This window comes from Polypterus senegalus, chromosome 10 (assembly GCF_016835505.1).
Source record: "Polypterus senegalus isolate Bchr_013 chromosome 10, ASM1683550v1, whole genome shotgun sequence".
Classification (NCBI taxonomy): domain Eukaryota; kingdom Metazoa; phylum Chordata; class Cladistia; order Polypteriformes; family Polypteridae; genus Polypterus; species Polypterus senegalus.
In genome coordinates this window covers 115,254,355-115,279,199 of record NC_053163.1, presented here as the reverse complement: position 1 = coordinate 115,279,199, position 24,845 = coordinate 115,254,355, and the positions used below count along the sequence as shown (strand labels likewise).

The 24,845-nt window shown below is 42.9% G+C and overlaps 1 protein-coding gene across 1 annotated transcript in view; it reads left to right on the top strand.

The window, feature by feature from the left end:
- Positions 1-3,352: 3,352 nt before the first annotated feature.
- efnb1 (ephrin-B1) overlaps positions 3,353-24,845 on the top strand; it is a 56,959-nt gene continuing 35,466 nt past the window's right edge. Inside the window, exon 1 of the mRNA XM_039766366.1 lies at positions 3,353-4,421. Coding sequence (XP_039622300.1) covers positions 4,288-4,421 — 134 coding nt within the window. The 5' untranslated portion in view covers positions 3,353-4,287. The remainder of the gene's footprint in view (positions 4,422-24,845) is intronic.

Below are 24,845 nucleotides of genomic sequence, written 5' to 3'. Positions count from 1 at the left end.
GGACGCTCTCAGGACTGACTACAAATATAACATATAAAACCAGCAGAGGGAGCCATTGATCAACAGATCAACCCATGACGAAAGGGAAGAGAGCGCGAAGGGATTTGTGCAAGAGGGTGCATAAAAGAAAAGAAAGAAAGAAATGTGTGATTTGCCCGTGGAGTGTGTGCTCGGTGCAGACAGAAATGTGCATATTCTGCACTCTGCGTGGGGGCGGGGCGGGGTGCTAAAGGGGATTTCGGTGCTCTCTCTCTCTCTCCACGGAGCGCTCAAGTTTTCTTGTCTTCACAGCTCCTTGGAAAGTTTCCGATCGTTACTGTAACTCGCAAGGTCTTTATTCAGCAGGGGAAAAGAGGGGGCTTAGCAAACAGGCCAGACCCATCAGACCCCTACACCGTGAGACAATAGTGAAATGGTGTAGATAATGGGGTATTAAAAACATAAACCCTGTTGTCACATTTTGTTGAACAGAATTTGTGGTTTAAAGACGTTTCCCCTCATCCTGCCTTCTCTCTTTTTGGTGGTGTGTTGCGTTCTTCTTTTCGATTAATAGTGTACTTTTTGATTGATCCGTTCTTTTTCTGGTTGCTGTTTACTCAGTTTCTTTTAATGCAATCTGTAGCGACTAATCGTTTCTTTGCTCCATTATTTGTTCCACCGTTCGATGCACCGTTAATTTTTCTTTAGTTTTTTTATCTGTAATTTACTGTTACATTTCGTTTAGCTGTCTGACTTAAATTTATGCATTGGCACGACATGTTCACACATATGTTGCCAAAGCATTTGTACACTTCGAACATTGGCAATACACGCTGTGATACCACACGCCGCAATGGTTACAATCAGCGGATTTTTCTTTCTTTCTTTCTTTCTTTCTTTCTTTCTTTCTAGGTTCAGTATCTTTTCAAGAATGAAACAATACATAAAAGTAAAAGATAAACAATCCATGCTCTGTTTTCTTACCATGTTTCAATGTTTTAAATTGACAGTTTATGATAAGATTATATTAAAAGTTTCTTTCTTTCTTTCAAGTGCGTACAGCGAACACTTCGTTTCTCATTTCCTTTATGATTTTCATCTTTTGATCTGAATTTTAAATGATTCGTGCTCATATTCATAAAGATTGTTGCCATAACTTATTGATGGCTTTCAAGAAGAAAGCGTGTTTTTGATAAATGTTTGATTGATTTACAAAATGGTTCTTTACATCACTGGCGCGTCCATTTATGATTTTTTGTTACATTCCGTTCTTTAAGTACAGAAAGCTTTTCCAGTTTTTGTTTTTTTCCTCTTATCGGCGATTTAACATTTTTTGCTCTCTTAGCTTATGATAACTTTTCTTTTTTACGTGGTCACAGTTTACCTATATTATTTTCAATTTCGGCTGCATTTTACAGTTTTTTTATTTATTTAACTATACTTTAACGTACACGTCTTATTTTAAGAAGTTTTCCCGGTTCTGTGATTTATGTTTCATTGTGTTTTCCTTTCGCTATTTCACATTTTCTGTCATTCGTTATTTATTTCTTCAACATGTAAGGTAACGGATTTTAGTTTGTAAAATTTGTTTAATTACTCCAAACGGCAACATTTGTTTATCTTTAAACCTCCTTAAAGATCGTTCTGTAGATTCCCTGCGGCATATATAACGCAGCCGCATATTTTCGAAAACGCACCTTGTCGTGAAATGAAATGCGTGTTTGCAAATCATTATTTGTTGATCATTATACCGTACTTGTAAAACTCGCTTTCCGTCTAGTTTGAGGGTCTAAGGGGCTTCCAGTGCGCAACACTCTTACGCGAGTGTGCTCACCGGCTCTCATGTCTGCTTATCTTTTTAGAAAAAAAACAAGCTGTTTGCATAAAAATATATACTAAATATTTACTACTGTTTGACATGTTACTTGGTCGCGGTCTCCGGAGAAATCCAAATAACTTAGAAAGTGAGCTTTATTAATTCGGAAAGAACACTGCAATAAAGACAACTGTCTAGTTATATTAATTCAAAGATGTAATCTAACAAACTTAAAAATAACAGTACAAAAATTCAAATGTCTTAGGAATGCAATAATAACTGTCATTTACTGCAGAAAGGGATTTTACCGTATTATTATTTGAGTGGTAATACTATTGACTCCACGATGCGACGAAAAATAAAAAGTGATATCTTAATTTGCATATATATATATATATATATATATATATATATATATATATATATATATATATATATATATATATATATATATATATATATACGCACACGCACACACACAGGTTGGATTCAATATATTTAAACGCATATTTCAAAAATCACCAGTGTCAAACAAGCTCTTCAAGTGTCACAGCAACCCATAAAAGTGTGTTAACTTCAAATAGTGCTTCCATATATATGTGTGCATAAAGTCTGTGCGTGGGACTATATATACTTTATGTATTACGTGTTAATTTAGGACTGGTTATTTTACGGTTCACACATATACAAATGCCTAAATAAAAGTAGCATTTAACTCTTCTAAAAATAACATTTCACTCTTCGTCGCGTAAAACTTTTCAGACAGTTAAACAAAACCAGAGTGTGAAATACCGTTAACGAACACAACAATGCACTCTAACGTATAACAAAACTTGGCAACATTATTTGCTACCTTTAGGAAGTCGGCCAGCACAGTCACTTGAAGGCGCTTCGATGTATTTTGCACGTTTGCGTGTCTGCTGATCCTTCTCGGACACCTGATGAAATAATGAAGTACGAACAACAGAAGCACCGAGCTTCTTAATTTCTTTTTCTGTGATTAATTAATTTTCGTCAGTATTATAATTTTTGGATTTCTTTCTATGTGTTTTTGTGCGTGTGAGAAACACAAATTCACGTGTCTATAAACAAATAGTAAAACTTTACTTTAGAGGCCTGGTGTATGCATATCACCTAATGCTGAAAGACACATTCTTCCTAAACTCATGGATTTCGATATAAACATAAACAGTAATGAACATATAAAGAACATCCAAAAATTGATATTTTAAAGAAAACACTGAACAACACCACCGTGAGATTTATTTCGTGATTTAATAAATTATGGGTTGTATTTCACTTAGTACTGCTTTAAACATCTATATTTATAAATGTGGCACTTTTTACCTTTTAATTTGTCGGTCTGATTGAATAGCTAATATGTGCTTTTTCATATTTTACTGACTGGTAACGATAAAGGAGCGTCATACGGAGAAGAATCTCACAGTACTAATGAACTGCCGCCGTAATGTTGGTTGGTAGGACCCCCTAGAGCAGGATTCTGATTGGCTAAGAGGACGAGGCTGTCTTCTAACCGCCTGCGCACGAGTTTACACTAATCGGCAGGCGACGCGCTGCGCAGTCTGAGAGATGCCAGCGAAAGATGAGTTATTAGGATTATATGGGCAACTAAGAAAGTGAAGAACGGGCTTTTGTTTTCCTAAACGTAACAAAAAACGATTACTCGGCAGCACCTATTTGTGAAACTAATAGAAGACGACAACGTCCAGTGTGTATGTATTGGGTTAGAATTAAGAGCGCTCTCTACAACCACCTGGAAGCGAAAGAATTTCTCCAACCGGCATCGTAAATCTGTCTCAGCTGCGCAAAAGAAACTTCACCCATGAGTTGTGATGCCCACGACACGGCACATGAGACGGGTATTGGATCATAGCCTCAGTCGAGGAGTTTTACTGCAAGGAGTTGCACGAGGAATATCTGCTGCGAAAGCCGGCGGCCAAGCAGGTTTTAGCGGCACGCAGCTCGTTCAGGGGCAGCGCCTTACCGATGCACTGTGAGGGGTCAAGAGGGAGTTTTCTTGCAACTTTGTCTGCACTTCTCAAGGCCAGAAAGGGGATGGGTATCCGGCCGTCACTTTCAAGGAACTACTGTTCATAGCAAAGAAGGGAAAAAGTAAAGCCAACGAGCGCGCGAAAGGGAATCGCGAAGCGCCTCGTGATCTTTTGGGCTGCGCTCCAGAGTGTCCAGTCCCACCTGGAGCGTCCAGCCCCACCGCGCCCATAAGGGAGCTATAATATTGACCCCCCGTGTTATCTTTTCCAACGTAAACAACGTGTCGGAGTCGAATTACCCGGGAGGAGCAGGCGACTATTGGCATTTTACCTGTACCTGTCGGACACAGGAGCAGCGCTGAACCCCGACTACTGGGAGAACTCCTGGAGAATCGCGCGGGCCAGTGGACCTGCGGATTTACACGGGCTCTGGTTTGGCTTTTTATTGCACGTTTGTGATTGTCTGTCGCCCACTGAGGAATGAAGGCGCCGAGAATGGCAGATGCGCGGTGTCTTTGGAAGTATTACCTGGGGATCTTGATCGCTGTTTGTCGGGCTACCTTGCCTTTGGCCAAAATCCTGGATCCGGTGTCGTGGAGTTCTCACAACCCCAAGTAAGTAAGAGCGTGTACATGAGGGGAGCAGTGGGCAATAAATGTTCCCAATGGCAGGGTGGAAGGGCGAAGGCGGGTGTGCTGCAGCCATGCTCTATGTGTACACATCGAAACAATGTCAGTAATATTGAGGTTTAAATCCACAGTGCACGTTGATCTGTCGGCATCTTGCAGTAGACATCTTTTGTACTCCCTTGAGCTCATACAGGGTGTTGATTGGCAGCTTCTGAAATTTGTGAATCGAGAGAAAGGGGTCTCGGCAACAGCTAGCGTGCATAATCCAGGCTGAAGACTGCAAGTTATAGTCTCCGTTGATGAGCAAGCGCTTAGGGATGCAGCATCAATATATGTACTCAGTTCGCGACGTGTGAGCAAAACTCAACTGCCATCGTGAAATGTGCACAGACAGAGCTTGTGCCTAAAGCTGGTCCAGCCACTTGTCCAGCCATTAAGTGCCCAGAGTAGTCCTTCCGCAAGTGGGGCAGTGATAGTGGCATAATAGAGACAGACTGGTGGACAATTATCATCAGCGTTGGTGTGCAGTCAGCCTCGGTACGTCCTGGCTGAGTGTGACGTAATGTTGAATTGTCCAGGCCTTACAGTTATTGAAAGACGCACTTTGTTCAATATGCCTCCAGTATGAGTATACCATGGACTGAGGTCGACCTAGCCGTTTCCATGGGTTTCCTGAAATTATTTAAATATTCTTTTCATAATGTGAGTGTTTAACACACGTGTTAAACAAATTATTTAATACTCACAGAGGAAACAGAAAAATGATTAAAGACAGCAGCACATGTCACACGAAGACCGCAGACATTCGTGCGATATTTTGCATTACAATTTCCGAGTCCATAATGCGTTAACTTTAAAACAAACAATTTTCATTCGTGTCCACTTCATAATCCAAGTTAATTTCCAAAGCCGGTCTATGGACAGGATGGCTTTTCTGCCAATTTTTCCCTCATTTCTTTTTATTTTCGGATTGTTTAACGCAGATCTGGCGAACAAAGGTGTTCATTCTCGATGTTCACCAAAGTGAACGTTACGTTCGTGCTGTTTATAACCCGATACTCGCATCTGCCCTTTATGTTTTAACACACCTTCCAGCATGTATGTTATTTTATTTAAGTTTGCTTCTTACACTCGCACAAATATTAGAATACACCAGTAAATGATAAAGATCGTGTCCTTTAGTCCGATTGTAACGTAAATGGTTTCAGATTTATGTTTACAAATTAGTATGCCATCAAAACGACTCCAAATGCTGCTAATGTTCGGCTAACCGCAAAAGGCCGTGATTCGTCTACCCGTGGTAATAAAGATTCTAGGTGTACCAGAAATACAAATATACATCCATTTATGTTGCTGTTATTTGTGCATTTTCTGAGATGGGAATATTAATTCATTGTATATTAACGTTCAGCTGCTGTTTTATACGCAGCCAAGGACAGATTTTTATGTACGTCTGTATTTGCATACCTTTGCAAAAAGTGCAGATTTTTATTGTTTGTTTTTCTCTATTTACATAACTTTATGATCACAAATTTATTTTCCAAGAGATGTAATTCAACTGTTCGTTCACGCTGGAGCCGATCACGGCAGCATAGGGCAGCGCACCGCACCGCACCAGAGGGCACGTTCGGCAGGCAGCCGTAGCTTCCAAGTTTGAGTAACAAATCAACTTAGCATTCCGATCTTTGGGATGAAGGAGAAACCGTCCTAAAATTACGAGATTTATAGTCCGTGTAAAAGTACATTATATATTTATGTAAATTTGTCTCTGTATTCATTTATGTATGTAGATGTTTAAGTATAGACTCAATAGTATTGTACCCTACCTCATTTATTGTTGAGGAGTTATTTATGCATTCGTGATCTGTAAACTGGCTTAGTTGGCAGTTACTTTTAAATAAATAAAAGTAAACACACAGTTTGTCTTGCCCAGTTCATGTAGGTTTCCTTTTTCCACCTCTTGCACTAGTGTGACTGGCCGTAGCAACTGGATAGAAATAGGGACAGATTAAATAATAAAGGTATAACTATACAGATTCAGTATGTGCACAGTGCATTTCTGTAAGGTGAATAGTGCATCAAGTACATTCCATGCCTTGTGATGGACTGGCTCTTGCTTGGTGCCAGTTATTGCTCAGTTGGTCTTTTGTATCTCACATGGCCCTAAACAGAAAAAAGTCTTTGGATAACTGGATTTGTGTGCATGTTTGTGTGTAACATAAGTAATACAGAAAATATCGAAACTGATCTTCTGTAAGAAATTTTAAATGCACACATATTTCATCTTTTGTTATTATTTTTTTCTATCAATATACACAGTGTATATATGCTGTGTGCGTATATAGTTTGTATGTATTTATTTTAGAAATATACATTTTTTTTCTTTTTTTATAGTAATTAATATTTGTACTCATTCTTGAAATAGGTTTTGTCTGAATTTTACACATTACAAAGTACTCTTTGCTGGCCTACTCAGAAGGTAATAATCATTATACTGTATATACAGTAAATAAAGGTCAGTTTATATATACATAACACCTATTTACACACCTGAATATATGTTGAATTTATCATATCATACCAGAGTGTGTGACTTCTATTTATGTATTTATTTAAAGAGCTTGTGTTATAATTACCTCCTGTTGACAAAGTTCTGTCAGTATTCAAATTTATCATGTTTGTTTATGCTTACTGTGTGTGTGTATGTATAGTATATAAAATGTGTGTGTGTTTCTGTGTGTATGCACATATATATATTTATAATATATACACACACACACACATAGGCAGGCTAAATTTAAATATAATAAATTCAAAATGTATTCCGATACCATAGGTATAAAGGTATGTGCATATATGAACTGATCTTTACTGTATATAAAGTACATTGTATAATCCTTCTGAGCTGGCTAACTTGCAGTATTGCGTGAACTGTAAAATTCAAACCGATAAGTCCTATTTCAAAAATGACAGTGAATATTAAGTACATTAAAATAAACATATATTTTTAAAATACACATATACATACACACACTTACATGTATATACATATACATATATATAAATAAATAAACACACATTTATAATATGTATAAAAATATTATAACATTCTCAAACCCACTTAGCCCAGCTATTCTTAGAGGCCTAAACCCAGTGTGTGTGTATGTATGTGTATATATAATATTTAAAGCAACAATAACAACATTTATTTATATTGCACATTTTCATACAAATAATGTAGCTCAAAGTGCTTTACATGAAGAAAAGAGAGAAAAAAAAAAAAGACCAAGCAAGAATTAAAATAAGAAAACACTAGTTAACATAGAATAAGAGTAAGGTCCGATGGCCAGGGAGGACAGAAAAAACAAACAAACAAAAAAAAAACTCCAGACATATGTATATGTGTGTACAGTACGTATGTGTGTGTGTATATATGCGCTTATATACAATATTTATAATATGCACACATGCTAAATTTGCTTATGGTAAATGCAACATGTATTAGATACTAAATGTGTAAAGGTGCATGTGTATATAAACTGACCTTTGATTACAGTATATACAGTAAATTGTAAATTACTTTCCAAGCAGGGCAACTGAGAGTACTATGTAAATTGTAAAATTTAAACAGATAACTTCTATTTCAAGAATGACAGGGAAAATTAATTACAATAAAAAAAAATCGAATAAACAATAAAATTACAATAGCTTAAAACAAGCAAAATACATATTATTAAAATACTTGTTTGTAGACACACACGTACACATATATAATGTATAAATCTGAGTATATCGTCACATAACATTATCAAATATCCCATCTGAGCATCACGGGGGCCTGAAGCCTGTTCCAGTAAATCGGGGTCAATGCAGGGCCTACACTTGGAAGGGGGGCACCTGGCCTAGACTAATGTTACTTTGTTAGGAGTTAGTGTATAGAGATGTGAGCGTCTGGCCCCATTTTTAAAGAGACAGATCAGATGCACCCACCCTATGTCAGTTTCTCCCATCTGAATAGGTGTGTTTCACTTCTTTCCAGCTTGGAGTTTCTCTTTCCATCCTCTTAGCCTCCTTGTCCCCAAGCCCTTAAGCAGCCATCACTTTGTGTCATCCTCTCTGGCCCTTGTGTCTGACTACACATGTTTGCTTAGCCATGACCAACATTGTGCTCTCCCCATTTCACCATTGCTTTGGAGATGCAAGCTGAAACCCACATATCCTGTGTTTGTGGTGCCATTTTGCCGGACTTTTTTACAACTGCTTTCGAGAGGTCACCCTTTTTGCGAGTGGCATCTTTTCCAGCTGTTCAGGTAGCCAGCATCCTGCTTGTAAAGCCACTTTTGCTTTTTTGAATTGGGGGTGCCAGCGCCTGGTCTCTTGTTAGGGCCTCAGAGAGTGGCCTTTTGCCTGCAGACTTAAGGTCTGACAGGGCCATTTTTATGAGCTTTTATTTGGCTTCCTATGAAAGTGTATTTCCAGGCTGGTTGTAAAATTAATTTTCCTGTGGCAAGTCTAGCCTCTAATTTACTTGTTAGCCGGGTGTCCCGCTGTTGGGTTCAAAGTTTAAGGGCCTTTAGGTCTGCCTCGCCATTATTCTCTGCAGCCATGGGTCTGAAATTTTGATGCTTGTCAGATGTCGTCAGGCTGGTGATAAAGCTGCATTTTCAATGGACCCAATTATTTGGGTCATTTACGGCCCTAATTGTGACAATCCTGCTTTCTCCCCAAGCGGAATGAGCAGGTATTATTTTAACCCTCGCTAGTTCTTTTCATATGGTGGTCATCTTCAAAGCCCAGTTTTTTGCATTTTATGGTGGTATGTGACGAGCTTGTGAAGAATTTCCACCTAGCAGGCCTTTAACCCCCAATCCTCCAAAAAACCATTCCTCGCCGCAGGGAAATGGCCACATTAGGCCCTAGCTACACGTTTCTCTCCATCTGGGTGCAGCTCACTTGGCTCCAAGGCCTCAATGATAAAACAGCCGAGAGGAGAACATGTAATGTTTCATTTCCAGGAAATTGCAGGGCGTTCTGGTTCTGTGTGAACGTACAATATGGCTTTGAGGGCGGATTTAGAAATGTCACTTGCGTGTCTGAGCTATTCAGAGCAAAGTATAAGATGCGTTTTTTAATCGTCAGGAAGTGGTGAGCACTACCCCTCTTTTTTATTATAAACTTTATAAAAGTTTCGCTTGTGGTTTATGGTGCCCCTAGTGTGGGTACCCTCAAAGCAGAGGCCTCCTGACTGCTATGATGAAGGCAGATCGACAGCCTGTCATCCTGGTGAAAGTTCCAATCGGCTGTATACGTGGCGTGGCTCTCTTTTTCACAAAACGGACGCCATTGTTTTAGTGCTTCATTGGTGTTCTTCGTGCAGAATGGCTCTGGCAAAAAAGCAGCAGACTGTGAGATTCAAACATTTGGCATTTATTATTGTTATTATTATTATTTTATTTTTTTTTGGCTCAAAGTGACTGACTGGTGTCAAGTGTGTGCTGCTGTGCAACATAGTAGGGTCACCAGCAGATCTGTTGCTGTGGTGGAGTCGACTCTGCCCGCCCGTTTTATACGTAATGTCTTTCATAGAGAGAATTGTTTTAAACTACTTTACAAGGTGATCTAACCCGCTTACCCAGTATTGGGTGCAAGGTGGGAACCAATCTTAATGTAGGGTGCCATTACGGAGTACGCTCCCTCTCACAGAGCCAGCCATTCTTTGAGATGTGAGAGGAAAACTGGAGCACCCTGAGAAAAATTCATGCGGACCTGGGGAAGACCTGCAGAGTCCATGTAGACAGCCAGTAGGTGCAGGATTCAAACCAGAGTTGTCAGCCAGCATGTGCTGCCCCAGATGTTGTTGTTAGATGTCTCAACTCTATGTCTCAGGTCACACAGGTGGGATGTGAACCCGTACCCTGGTTGGTGCTGCACAGTCTTACCTCCAGGCTTGGGACCCGGCAGCGAACACGCCTGTTCAGACATTCACCTCAGTCCTCCTTGGCCCCGACACAGGTCTGTGCTCGTCCTCGAGCTCTCACGATTTACAGTTGGGTCTGCAGGCCTTTACACAAACATTGAAGAGCTGCAGGGAAGACCGTGCTTGGATCTTCAGGGGGAGAATCAAAAGGAGGCTCTGTGCTGGCTGGTAATCGTTATTTATTTTACTCAACATGGGAATGAAAAGAATGACAATTGGCATCTGTTAAAATTGTTATTTAGGTTTATTTGGGGTGTAGTCAAAGTGCAAAACTGACAACAGACGACCTGAAAGCTGTTGCGTGCTCTTATTATTTTCATCTGTGCTTGTGGGAGGCGTGGTGGCACAGGGACTGAGCTGGTCAACACCTCGGTGGAGTTTGCTTGTTCTCCCCAAATCTCTGTGCATGTTAGACTAATACACAAATCTAAGTTGGTCACGGTGTCACTGTGCCAAGTTTTGAACTGGCTTCCCCTCCAGGGTTGGTTCTTTCCTTGTGTCCCATGCTGTCCTTGCAGTACTGAACTCAATAAGCGAGTTATTTAATGGCAAGCTTCTTTTTTGGGTGTTCTGTGATCGACAACCCAAAGGGGCTTTGTCTGCCTGCCATCCATGTCAATTTATTGTGCAGCCCACCACACCCAATTTCTGGGTAAATTCAATTTGAGAAATTGAAAGCAAGAGCGCCCTCTCCAACCCTCTCCGATTTTAGGCTTTGCTTCCTTGTGCTGCTGGAGAGGAAGCAGTAGCTAAACTATAAAGCTGTCCGCTTCCATGTTTTGCAGCTAAGAACGAAAAGGCTAGTTAAAGTTTTAGGGATGGAGGGTGTGTGTGCGTGCGTGTTTGTGTGAGTGAGTGTTAATGTCTTTGTGCCTCTTTTTTGGTTTAGGATTCATGTAAGTGTTGTTTTTTTTTTTGCTTTGTTAGTGTATGGTCCCCCGTCATAGGCAATAGCAAGTATGGGTCAGTTACAGCGTCCGAGCCTGGCCTGCTTTGTGGGCAGCACCGCTCCAGATAAGGTGTCGGCTATTTTTAAAAACCTCCCTCCGATCGTTCAGCTGCTCGCAGATATTTATAACCTTCGGCTAGGAGTTGATCCTAAGTCTGCTCCCCCCATCACCGACCCCATCTCTTGTTTCACAATCGGGTGCTTTTAAGACCAGAGGGTCGGCTCCACCCTTGGGTGTCTGGCCTGTGGGTATGACTTGAGCGCCACTCTGAGATTTTGTTTTTCTATTCTTTTATGATCACTGTTGACCTCACTGGCCCTCTTACCATCTGTTGCGTTCCTGTCCGCCTCGAGTCCGGAATTTTCTTCCATTCCTGCTGGGACCTGCCAAGGCTGTGGTCAGTGATGGCATGGTGATGGTTATGTCTGTAAGGGTGCATGCCAGTGTTACGGGTAAGCAGAAGTAGGCTTGTGTAATCAAACATCTCAGAAATAAGTTGAGGGATGGTGTCAAAATGTGTGCCCCTCATGCTTCGGTGAATTTGTTAGTCGGGTTGGTTGCCCTGCTTTGGGTGAGTCTGAACAGCTTTAGCAACCTGGGCTCAATTTTGGGAATGTGTGATGGTTGCATGTTCTTCCCACGCCCATGCAAACTTCACTTCACATACTTCACAGTAGGTTGACTGGTGGATCTAAACTGGCCCAATGTGAGTGTAGGTATTCATGTGCCCAAATGTGGACAGACATCTTTTCCAGACTTGGTTATTTGAATTTGTCCTGCCTCCACCTGAGGTGGGGTAAAACAAATGGATGGCTTCTTGCACTTATTTATTTTTGCATTTCCAGCATAATTATTCTGGCATAGTATAACAATATTATTTTTCAAAAGTGTTTAATGATGAATTAGAGGTTGTAGCCATTTTATTTATTAGAGAGTCTCACTAAAAGCTGCCATGAAGTGTTTCCAGATGTTGAGGATGATCAATTTGTCCATCATTCTATTCACTGAAGTACTTCCCCCAGTTTTAAGGGTGACCACAGTAGGAGAAGACATAAACCAACCCTGCGTGGGATGTCTGTCCATTGCAGGGCAAAGATGTGCACACAGCCACACTGCTTTATAATGGAGGGAGCTGCCAGTTAGCCTAACCTGCATGTCTTCCAACTGTGACAGGAAAACTGGCAGGACCTGGAGAATCACCCACCAAGACCCAGGGAGAAGGTGAAAACTATCTTGAAGCTGTAAGAATGGGGGTAAACTACTGAGCCACCATGTCACCTTTAATAAATACAGTAAGAGTAAACCTCAGCCACAGTGCCACCTCTGTTAGATAAGAGTAAACCCCTGAGCCACCGTGTGACCTCTGAAAAGTGTGAGTAAAACTCTGAGCCACTGTCTCCCCTCTAAAAAGTGGGAGTAACCAACTGAGCCACTGTGCCATCTTTAAAAAGTAGGAGGCAGGAAACAAACCCCAGGCAGGGCACCAGCCCACCGCAGGGCGTGTGCACACACACATGCACCAAGCACACACTAGGGACATTTTAGAATCGCCAATCCACCTAACCTGCATGTCTTTGGGCAGTGGGAAGAAACCGGAGTACCCGGAGGAAACCCACACAGACACGGGGAGAACATGCAAACTCCATGCAGGGCGGACCCGGTAGGCGGACCTGGGTCTCCTAACTGTGAGGCAGCAGCGCTACCCACTGTGCCACCATGCCACCCCATATATAATATCTCTCCCCTTGGGATTAATAAAGTATCTATCTATCTATATGGATATAGATATATATGGATATGGTGGTCCAGATCTAATTATGCAGATTCAGATCGTCTGGATGAATTTGATTTATGTGGGGACGATTCCAGTTCGCACGAAGTCGATTCGTCATGTCGTCAGTTCGCACACTTCTCAATGGTCTGGGATTTTTCGGGTGATTTTTCTATGTAATAAATTTAATAAATTATAGCATAATGAAAATTGCATAATTAGATCTGGACCAGCCTATATATCGCCATCCATCCGTGTATAAAAAAAAAAATATATATATGTGTCTATATGTCTATGTGTTGGAGTTCCTGTCATGTTGTGCTTCCTGATAACTTGAGTTTAGGTCAAGTTTTACATAAAAGATGAAAAATTCTTTATATTTTGCAAATCCCATGCCCAATGTTGGTTTAGTGAACCTAAAATCTGTCATTTGCAGTTGTCTCCTGTAAGAAAAGCCCGCATGTGCTTTCAGGCCCAATATTCAGCCCATTATGGAGTTTTCATTTGATCAAATTCCAGTTTTCTACTGACTTGGAAAGCAAAGGGCACAACTCCAAAATAATGAGAATTGTTTTTTATGATGCCACTCAAATGTTTTTATTTCTCCTGTGCCGGTGCTGCACCACAACATTCCCAGCCTTAACCCATCTAAATGCCCCGGAAGTGGCGTGTGCTGGGGCCACAAGATGGCCACCTCATGCCTGTTTCAATTCTGTCACTTTGGTGTTCCTTCCAGCCGGCTCCTCGTGGCCATTAACTGAACACGTCGCTTTACTATGCTGCCTGTTAAATGAAGACTTTCCAGCAGTGTACTTTCCTCCTCAGTTCAGACAAGTGTCATTGCGTTTTACTCACCATGGCCTTCATGTTTTTTGCAGAGATGGCTAAAATTACATGGGTTGTCTCCATTGACCACCTCATGGAGCAGTCTTTTGCACATGCTCCTGTCTCATTTAAATTTAAGAAATCCAAAAGAAAAGAAGCCATTCATTGATTTATATATAGTGCCTTTGAAGTGAAAAGAAAACTTTCCATGGAGCAGAAATCAATTAAAAATAGCATACTTTGGGGCATTTCTAGGACTGACGGCAGCAAAACACACAATGCCAGCTAAACGTCCCGACATTTAACCGCCAGAACTGATTTCCAAAGGGGGGAACCTGTGGGCACCTGAAGGTCTGGCAGCCCAAGTCCGTCAATGCCCTTGTTGTGTACACAAAGAATGCAGCGCACCTTTCTTTTTAGGTTTACGTTATTTATTTGGTTTCCTGCCTTCTCATGTACCGCTACATTAGTAGTGATGGGCATCTGGTTTATCAAAGGAAACTTATGCTGGCACTAGTTTTGGCAGATGAAAACTGGCTAAGCAGTGAGAATCCTTTTTGGGTTGGTAACTCATTTATATGGCATCTTTCATGCCACTCATTGGTGCACTCATATTCTCTAGTGTCCTAAATTGAAACACTGCCACTCTAGTACATTGCTGCCCTTGCCATTCCTCCTCGCATCACCTTCATGTTAATTACTACCCACTGTATTAACAGGCCACCCATTTAATCACTACCACCCTCTTCCCTTTACTTCTTTATAGCCCCGCTTGTTTCACTAATGTGTGCCACCCACGTTGTAATCCTCTCCACACTAAATTATTGATGCCGTGCTCATAACGGAGGCCTTTTTCTCTCTAGTAGCCCATTTGCCCTGGTTACTTGACCAGATTTCTTCAGAGAGTACTGCCATTAATGCCTCCATTCTCTTCACTGTGTGCCATCTGTGCCAACAGTCCAGCCATTTCTTTTGCCTTTCTTCTCATTGTCCCTACCAGATTGAGGATATTGTTTGTTTCTTCCTCTTTTTTTGTATTCTCTGCTCTGCCCCCGATGGCTGCTCGTGGCACTGCACTGCAGGCAGCTGGGTTTAGTCAGGATCCAGTCGAGGAGCTGCTAAACTCGGATTTCTCTTTGGAGCCATTTGGCTAATAGCAGCTAAACCCAGGAGTTTATTGTAAAGCAGAAGAGTTTTTAATTATTATCTTGGGGGATTAAAATTGGAATTAATTTGCCCTGCAGGTGGAGCCAAAAACTGGAGGGAGGGACTATACGGAGACTGTGCTCTTCTTTGTTTTTGCCACCCAGTTTGCCCGCTGCCAGTCTGAGCGGAGACCCACAAGGGTTGTAAATGCTCCCTCAGTTTGGGGTGATGTGTGTGCATTGCATAAAGTTGAACCATAAAAGAGGAGCTGTGCTGCTGGTCTTGTGTGGAGGCTGACCTCTGACATCCAGGCAGTGTGGAAAAATGGGGGAAAAATACTGCCTGGTGTAAAAAAAAAAAAAAAAATCTGTTTGCGCCACCATGAGACTGACATCAAGAGGGATGAGCCTGACAGGCATCCCAAAACCTCTTAGGGCCCACTTACCAGGCACATTCTGATGAAAAGACGGCACACTTCCTGCTGTGCCTCTCTCCAGTGAGTGTGCCATCAAAATCCTACCAAGAAAATTTAAGCGATGCCTCTTCTGTGAAAGCTTCCTCCTGTTGGCTGGCAGCCGCTGAGAGCTGCAAGTGCTGCAGCCTGGCAGTAGGCTTATCTCCTCGTTGTTGTGGGCTGCTTTAAATGGAGTCCTCAGGGTCTCTTTGTTGAACTGTGGTCGCCATTGGCTTCTAACTCCCCTCTTAAAGGCCATAGTTGTTTGGTGCTGTGAAGTGTTCACTCCAAGCAGGCCTATAGGCTGGTATGTCATTGCTCTCCGAGATTTGGCTCCCAGGGTGGCGTACTGTGGTTTGATCAGACCTGGTGCCAGGGTTCTGTCATTTGTGGGGGGTGGGGTTTGGGCAACTCCCCGCGCCCTCCCCGTTACGGGTCCCTATTTGAGATGAACATTGTTATTAGGTTAGTTAATTAAATAATATTTGTTGTGTTTGTAATAATTATTTGAACTTATTTCTGCTTGATTGTCCTGTGCCTCCTGATTCACTGGTATAAGAAACCGCTACGTGTGATCCACCATTCAGTTCTCCTTATTGTGTAGTTATGCAAGACATTTGAGCTTTTTGGCTCTCTATACCCCTAAAATATTTTTAGGCCTTTTTTGGAGCATATTTTGTGCAGGAAATTATACCCTTAAAAAGAGTAAACCAGTAGGGGTCTGGGCTTGTCACATCAACTGGGGTTTCTCCTTATCACAGCACTTTGAGAGAACAGGAGATCATTGATATAGGCCTATGGAGTGTCGTTTTGTTCTGTTTTGAGGTTGATGATCATGAATATGTTAATATTTTGGATTCTTCTCCGGAGGTCCCAACCCTCTAAGAGCTTACAAGAGGTTACAAATGACAAATTTCAAACATTGGCATGTAGGGTATTGTTTTAGACTATTTCAAGGTCCGTGATGATGGGTATGGTGCTGTTTTTGAGTTGTAATCCTTTACTAAGAATCTAACCCTCTATGTCCCTCTATCAGATGGAGAAAAATGGCAACTTTTTTTTTGCAATGAAGAATATTTTGACATTAAACATTTAAACTGAAGCACACACTTTAATATTTCCAAATATTTGACAAAACTGTATTATGTAATATGTACTTATTAAGGATAGCATACAAGTAATATGTACTTCTAACTCCTGAAGTAAATTGTTATATTTCTTATGCATGCCTCAAATTAAAGCAGCTTAAAATATTAAATATGATTTGCAATGATGTAGCCTTCTACATAAACCGTAACCAAAAATACTGAACATTTATACGTGTGTGTATAGCCTGTGCCCCACTACGTGACTACGTCATCTAACGTTTAGATTTTGAAAATGTCCATCTCTAGTAGCAGGCACCATGACAAAGCGATGGCTGATGACTTGACAAGGCAGTGTATGAACCTGAGCGACGCTTTATCTCATGGAGACTCTCATGACATTGGCTTCCTCTACCTGTTCTCTCAACTCACGAGGCTGTGAGGGATGATCTGCGAGGAGCCAACAATACACTTTAAAGCCCTCCTGTCAATTATAGGGATGTTTCCAAACACAAAAGACTGTGGATTCAAGAGAACAGGGCTTCTCTAAATCAAAATTAATGAGAATGATCCACGGACATCTGTGGTCTTAGAGTCTTTGTGGACCCTCTGTAATGTCTGTTGAAGAGAGTGTTGTTGCAGTCCTTTACTATGGTGATTTAATTTGGAGTTTGCTGCAAGAAAAGCCAGAAAGGTTAGACTGTAGCCCATACAGCTGGTGACTTTATTATTTATCGGGATTAATAAATGGGGGTTCACGATGGCAGAGAGGTGGCGCTGCTGCCAAGTAGTAAGGGGATCGGTTTGCATTGCAGGTCCTCCCTGCGTGGAGTTTGCATGTTCTTCTTGTGTCTGTGTGGGTTTACTCTCAGTTTTGCACAATCCTTCTACTGTCCAAAGACATGCAGGCAAGGTGACTGTGTTTGTGTGTGTTTACCCTGCAAATGGACTGCCACACCGTCCAAGGTTTGTTCCTGCCTTGTGCCCTGTGCTAGCTGACATGGGCGTCAGCCCTCCCACGACTCTGATCTGGATAGAGCAGGTTAGAAAATGACATGACACAATTAATAAATGACTAGCGTGAACACATTCAGTTTGAATTTGCTGTTGGCATGTAGGACCAATGGGTTGTCTTGTCTTCACGTTAACGGCTGCACCGCACGTAGGTTACTCACCCCAGGTCCCTCCCTCCCCTAGAGATGACCATCCTGGACAGGCATAATTGTGTAGTGGTGAGCTAAATAGAGGTTTCCATGGGTCTTGGTAGTACACTGTAGCCTGCTCTCTCAGCTCATGATGACTGGGTTTGTAAGCTGGCTCTCTTGCTTCCCACAATCCTCTTCCAACTTGATGGTTTTTGCAGTGCTGGCACCTCTTATAACCTTGTAGCTGCCACACCGCTTCTCCAGAGGACTGATCCTCATTTAAAACTGAGTGACTGCGTATGCCAATGTCTCCAGACGCTGGAATCTGGTGCCCTCCAGGGCCCTTTTTGCTTGTTTTACCAGCCTATTGTTCTATTTTTCCAACAATGCAATACAAAGAAGTGTAAAAACAGTCGGAGATTACAGGCTTTGGACACAAAAGAGCTCGTCTTAAGAAAGCCGTGAGCACCCAGGTTCGAGTTTCAGGAAGCAATTCGCTTTTTGGTCCTGCTCGGTCCGTCTTGAGTTTCATTTCTTTTTTAGTTGGGATGACGTACCTCCATGATGTATTATCCCCACAGGGGGGCTGAGGCTTTGACCCCAGTCTGTCATTTACACTGCAGGCCACTGCTGTGAGATCTGCAATATGTTTGCGTGTCTCTGTGAGTCATGGGGGGTTGATGGTAGTGGTGTGTCACTTGAGTTAGTATAGGTGAGGGTTTTCATTTGTCTTCAGACCCAAATGGCAGACTGCAGTGTGAGATGAAGTGTTCAAATTGAGTCACACAGACTATGAACAGGACTTGTATGTACTGCTGGCATGTGGTAATCCAGGCTCAAAAAAACAACCAATTAAAAGCTTGCATTTCCATCAGACACAGCTGTCTTGGCACACTGATGGAGATCCATCTCAACCTGCAGGACCATTGGCACCTTGTCTTAAGTAACAACTCTGTTATTTCTGTTTCTTGCATTATGAATGTTCCTCGGCTTGACTGATGGGCACAGCTTTGTAGTGTGAGCTAGAAACCGAGTTGTGTTTCTACTTCTTTGTATTTTTTGTGACCATCCAGAACGTAGCCCCTGATTGTTGCCCCTTCCCAGCTTTCAGGAATGTGTGGGAACCAGCCGGCCCGGAGAACTCTCTCTATTTAACTGTGACTCCTTGTTGGGCTTCTAAAGCCACCAGTAAAAGGCAGTGTGCCTCTTTAAAGCTCAAGAGCCCCCTGCTGCTGGGGGTCAGGTGAAGGCCAGCGGAATGGAGAGCGGCTAATGGGCAGAAGTGCTAGACACTATATACGTGACTTCCAGAGAAGGATTAAATGGAAGAGATGTAGAATGACACCCCTAAAGCGGATGTGGGCTGACTGAGTGACTTGGGCTTAGACTTACGGCATCTTGCCTTCCCAAGCCTGTTCATGTAATTTTGTAAAGTCTTCGGTAAAGTATCCTAAAACAGCGGGTCATATTCACTTGGGCCTAATCAGAGGTTGGAATGCGCATGAGGCGGACCTCTTATAGTGCCTTTCATTGCAGTATTAATGAGAATAGCTGACTTGAGTGGGCCGGACAGAGACGTCCTCTGGGAGAGCCGAGGCTAAAAGCAGCAGTCCGCCCCTTCTCCCCATTCCCAGTGGATGAAAGCAGAGATCAGAGGGCGCTGATCATCATCAGTTGTCTCCTTTTTTTTTAGGGGCGGGTACTTCCATTAGCCTTTCGTTGTTGCGTCCCACCCTGGCGTTTACCAAATCAAACAGAGGGAGGAGTGACCTGCCAGGAGTGGCCACTCAGAAGTTTGATGAAGCGGATATGCATGACTTGTAGTGCCAGCTCTTGAAGCTGTAGGCCTACAGCGGACACCTGCCTTCCTTTTTCTACTTATTCCCTCTTTCTTTTCTTAAGTAACGGCTATGAAGATCCAAAGCTAATGCTTCTGCCATTTGTGTTTCTCACCTTCAATGTTTAAGATTTTTGAGGACCTTGGTCAAGTTGACGTAAAGGGCAGTAGATCAATGACAGCATAAAACTGGGGTGTTTTATCCATGCCAACATGAGCAGAAGCAGAGCAGCAAGACAAGCAAGTTCAGCTTGGCACTCTTATTTTACAGGTATTTGGAGGAGGCAGTTTGTACCAATGGTTAATAGCTGGCATGGACAGACTTGTAAGTTATCTGAGGAATCTGCCTATGTGCCAATTACAAACCAGTTGAAACCTGTGAGAATTGCCCCATAAACGGAGAGAGTGAGAGTGTTAGAGAGAGAGAATGATTCGCTGCCAGTTAGAAACCAGTATGAGAGTGAGCCTGGGTAAGAGCTGAAATGGCCCATTTAGAAAGCAGTTGACAACTGAAAAGTGGGAAATGGTGCCCCATCCGATGGTAGATACTAACTAGGTTGTTAGACAGAGAACAACCCTGATGCCACTTTCACACTGGTAATACGGTGATGCTAGTACTGAATAAAAGCTGGTATGCCAGCAGTGACTAGTGGTGTTCGATCGATACTAAAATTTTGGCTTCAGTACTGATAACAGCGTTTACGCCTCAGTACAGGTACCAAAACGATACCAAAGTAAATCATGGAAAACTCCAACCACCCTAACACCTCCCAGCTGATTTGTCTGTCCACCCACCGCACTGTTCCACCACACTCCACTCTCTCAGGGTCAGAGGCAACCCATCTACCACACTATCTCCACCATTCAGGGTGCTGATATACACATATGATGACATTGGGGAGTTCCCTTTGGCGTTTTGACACACTGTTATTCAAGTAGTACTTCAAAGTGGGGTGGGAAGTGGGAGCATGAGGTACCATTATACACCCATTTACTTCTGGTACCAAAATCGGCATAGTGTTGGTGTAGTGCGGTTATAAATATTTGCTATTTAGGTGCTTTTTCAGTACTGGTATACTACACACCCCTAATGCAAAACCTCCATGCCATCCTTGCCTACCTCATCAAGAAAGTACTGCTTAACAGCCCTGCAGTTGTGCAGTTCCTTCTGACCTAATAAATCAATCCCTATCTCATATAGTGCCTTCCACAGGGAGCTTCTCATAACTGACCTGTAGGCTAGTGTTGCACCCGCTCATACCCAGGTGGGGGATCATGCCTCTGGTGCTTTGGTGTGGCATTAGTGCAGAATCAGCTGCATATAATGTGGCGCCTACACATCATTACTTAGTCCTTTGTGTTTAGATTCCATGAGGCTGGCTGCAAGAATCCCCTTCTCTCGCCATCTTAATTCCTGTCTTCTGCAGGTCTGGTTGCCCGGGTGCTGGGAATGATGGGGGTGGGAGGTTGGGGTTTGCGGAGAGACGGTGTTCCCTAGCAAATATGTACCATGGCGCAATAGCTCCCTTTCAGTGGGCGCCTGCCCAGTTTGAGCCTTGCCCCATCAATCACCAGGCAGAGAGAAGAATACGGGTATCCAGGATCAGCCAACAGGGCTGCACAAGACAAATATTGGGCCTGGCATTCCTCTGCTCGCTGGGAAATGTTCATAATGATCTCGTTTAAAGCTGTCATGGAGCTAATGGCTGGCGCAGATTGATTTGTGGGTCCCCTGCATGCAGACTCTGCAGGGCCTTCTCTGTTTGCTCTGTTTCTGTTCACCTCCTCTTTGTGTGCCATGCCTACGTGCTCTTGGCATTCCAGGGGGAAGGTTCCCATAGATGTTTTTTTTCTGTTGGATTTGTGGTGGCACGTGCCCCACTTTCCTTGTGGTTCTCCTTGACTCTGCTTGATTAATGACAACTCTCTTCTTTGAGTGTATGCTTCCCTGAATGGTACAGCCACCATATTTCATTGGTGCCATTTGGGCAGCTTTTCCTATGGTTGCCTTGAATGTGACAGACAGCTTTGCATTGTTGTATTTTTGGGGACATAGAAGGCTGGTAGGCAACAGGCAACCATGTTTATGCAGCTGGTTGGCAAAGGTGACCCAGACACATTTGAAGAATGATTGGTTCGACTCATTAGTGTAGTTCTGTTCATCACTCTGGGCACTCTGTGAAATGGCTCTGTAGTCTAGTGGTCAAGTCGAAGTCATCATCACTGCTGAACTATGTCACCTGCAGAGCTCACCTTGACGTACCAAGTATGCCCCAGGAATGGAGAAGGTTCATATTCTACATGGCTGATTTTTGTATGCTGATTCTAAACAAAGGAAGGTGATTGGCCAATTCTCAAATGGGTCTGTGAGTGTATGGGTGGCTGGGTACATGACTGGACCCAGTGAAGTGCCTTTCTGGGGATATCTCTGCAGCAGTCTTGACTTTGATGCCCTCATGAGCCTGGGTTTGAGAATGCCATGTCACATTATAAAAGAGCTGAGGATTGTCCAGGATATGTATGAGGGAGTGAGGACCTGAGTTAAGAGCAGGCAAGATCCATGTTAGAGTAGGTTTGCACCAGGGTTCTTCTTTAAGTCCTTACCTCTGTGATCTGGATATGGATGTGATGAATCATGGGACAAAAGATCAATCGCCCTGGTGGATGGTGATGATATTGTCTTGTGTGGCACCAGAAAAGGAGGAAGTTGGAACAATGAAGAAGAGCTTTGGAAGATAGAGGGATGAACATAAATAGGAAGAAAACAGCATGTATGAGGTTTCATGATGATCAGAATTCAGATGTTAGCCTGTAGAGTGAATTTTTGAAAAGAGTGGATCAATTTAAATACCTAAGATCAGTGGATCAAGATGGAGAATTAGACACAGAGGGAACCCACAGTGCAGTGTGGATGGAACAATTGGAAGAAGGTATCAGGAGTATTGTGTGCTCAAAGAACTAAGGCAAATGTTAAAGGTAAGGTTTTTAAGACGGTCATAAGACTGGCAATGATGATGTGGACTGTAAAGGGAGCACAGGAGAAGAAGTTAGGGGTGGCAGAAAAGAGAATGATGAGATGGGTGTGTGTAGTTACAAGAAAGAACAATCAGTGGGGCAACAAAAGTGAATGAGATATCTAAGAAAGTACAAGGAATGAGGTTGAAGTGGACATTTGATGAAGAGAGACCATGGATTTGTTGGAAAAAGAGTAATGGGTATGGATGTATATGGGAAGGGGAAAGCAAAGTAGGATGGAAAAATGAAAAGAAGATGTGAAGGAAAGGAGCTTCATTAAGGAGAAGGTGCTGGACTGAGCTGTATAGAGAAGGATGATCAAGCATACTAACCCCACAGAGAAGGAGTTGTTTCAATGCTAATGTAACTCTCAAAAGGCACTGTATATTAGCAGAATCATGTGTGAATTTCATTTATGCTGTTGCTTGCTATACTTGGATTTTTTGTAAAGTAAATTGAAGCCAAGTGTTTACTAAAGTGAAACGGTGCAGTTTTCATGGGCGAGTAGGGGGGGTGTTAGACTGTCCACCACAGGGATGCTGGCTGTGCGAGTGGCTTCACCTGGCAGAGCTCACCTAGTAGATATATGGCATGAGCCCTGTGATTCACTGGTGAGTTATAAGCCACTTTAGCTGAAGTGTCCTCTGTATACAAGAGGATCATATAAATGTGAGTGAGGCTTCCTGGCACCAGCCATGACTGCTCTCTAAATAACTACTGTAGGATTCAGATGTCCGGCTGCCAGGTCTGGGGTTATGTTTGCGTAAGAGGGGACACTTTTTAAAAATCATTTTAAGGTTTGCAGTTGACTGTACCTTTGTTTCAATAAAAATGAGCTGCTCTGTGCTTTTTTTTTTTTCTCTTCTGCAATTGCTGCTGTCGCTGCTACCAGACGCATTCATCTGCCGGAGCTAAATTAGCCTGTCTGTGGGAGAAAAAAACTTTTATTAATTTTAATTGAAGTGAGGCCTGTTCATGCTGTTCTGCAAATGCAAAAATCAATTCATGACAAGTTGCCCCATATGCTTTGGGCGGCTTGCGTGTTGGGGGTTGTCCTGCGGCCTGACAAAACCGCCTTTGAATATCTCCTTACCTCCCAGCCAGCGTGAGGCCCATTGAGACGTAGATGAATGGTGACAGTTGAAGGGTCCCGGCCAGTCCTGCCAGCGCTGCACCCTGCCGGCTCATTGTGTCAGCGCTGGGCGGGCCGGACCGCGCGGCTATTGTCTGCAGGAATGTCGATTGGGGGAAGGAGGCTGCAGGGAATTTTTTTTTTTTCCTGGGAGAATTTTAATTTGGGGGTGATGATGGTGGGGGTCTTTGACCGTGAATAAAGTGCATTTGCGTGGGCCTAGTGAACGAACAAGTGGGTGAAAGGGCTCAGCTTTCTTGCTCGCGTTTCTTTCCATAAGGAGGAGACTCTCCATTAATGATTTTGGGGCCGATTAGTTTTGGTGCCCAGGTGAACAGCTCATTCTTGCCATCTGCCCTGGCATCACCCCAGCTCCTTCTGCTCTTCAACGGAGCTCCAGGTTTTATTGCTTGCTACAGAGCACCTCAGTTTCCCACTTTACACGGAGTGTCTCGCTCCTAGCATGTCTTCAGAGCTGGGTGATATGTCGGGGTGGGTGAGGGGGGGGGTTGACGCCCTTTCATTTGCAGAAATTTTACTTTAACTATTTTTAATGACTCCTCTGACTAAATATTTGAGCATTTTCTTGATTGCCTGGCCCTCAGGGGCTGCAGGATGCAGCTTGCTATGGGAATTCAGTGCACAGTGCGGCTCTCAGTTCCACTTATAGAAACTGTTTCTCTTTGCTCATGGGGCGAGCCCCTGGAGGCTTTGAGAATGGACGGTGCCAGGCAGCCCAGAGGAGACTGTAAAACCAAATAGTAAAGAGCTTGGCATTGATGAGGCAGGAGTGGAGAGTGGCTGTGAAGAGAAGCCATGTGAGCAGCTGACTGTGACCGCTCTGGCTGATTCTTGATGGCGATGGGGGGAAACTGGGCAACGACTACAATGGCTGTCCATTGGACTGCTGTAGTGGATAACTGGTGGAGAACCTGGCAGTGACTAAACAGGACATCCGTGGGAGGACCTGACATTGAGTGTGCAGGGCAAATACAGTATGTGGAAGAACGTGGGATTATGGGATCAGTTATTTTGGAAATTCGTGAAGTAGTGACCATGTTGAGGACATGAT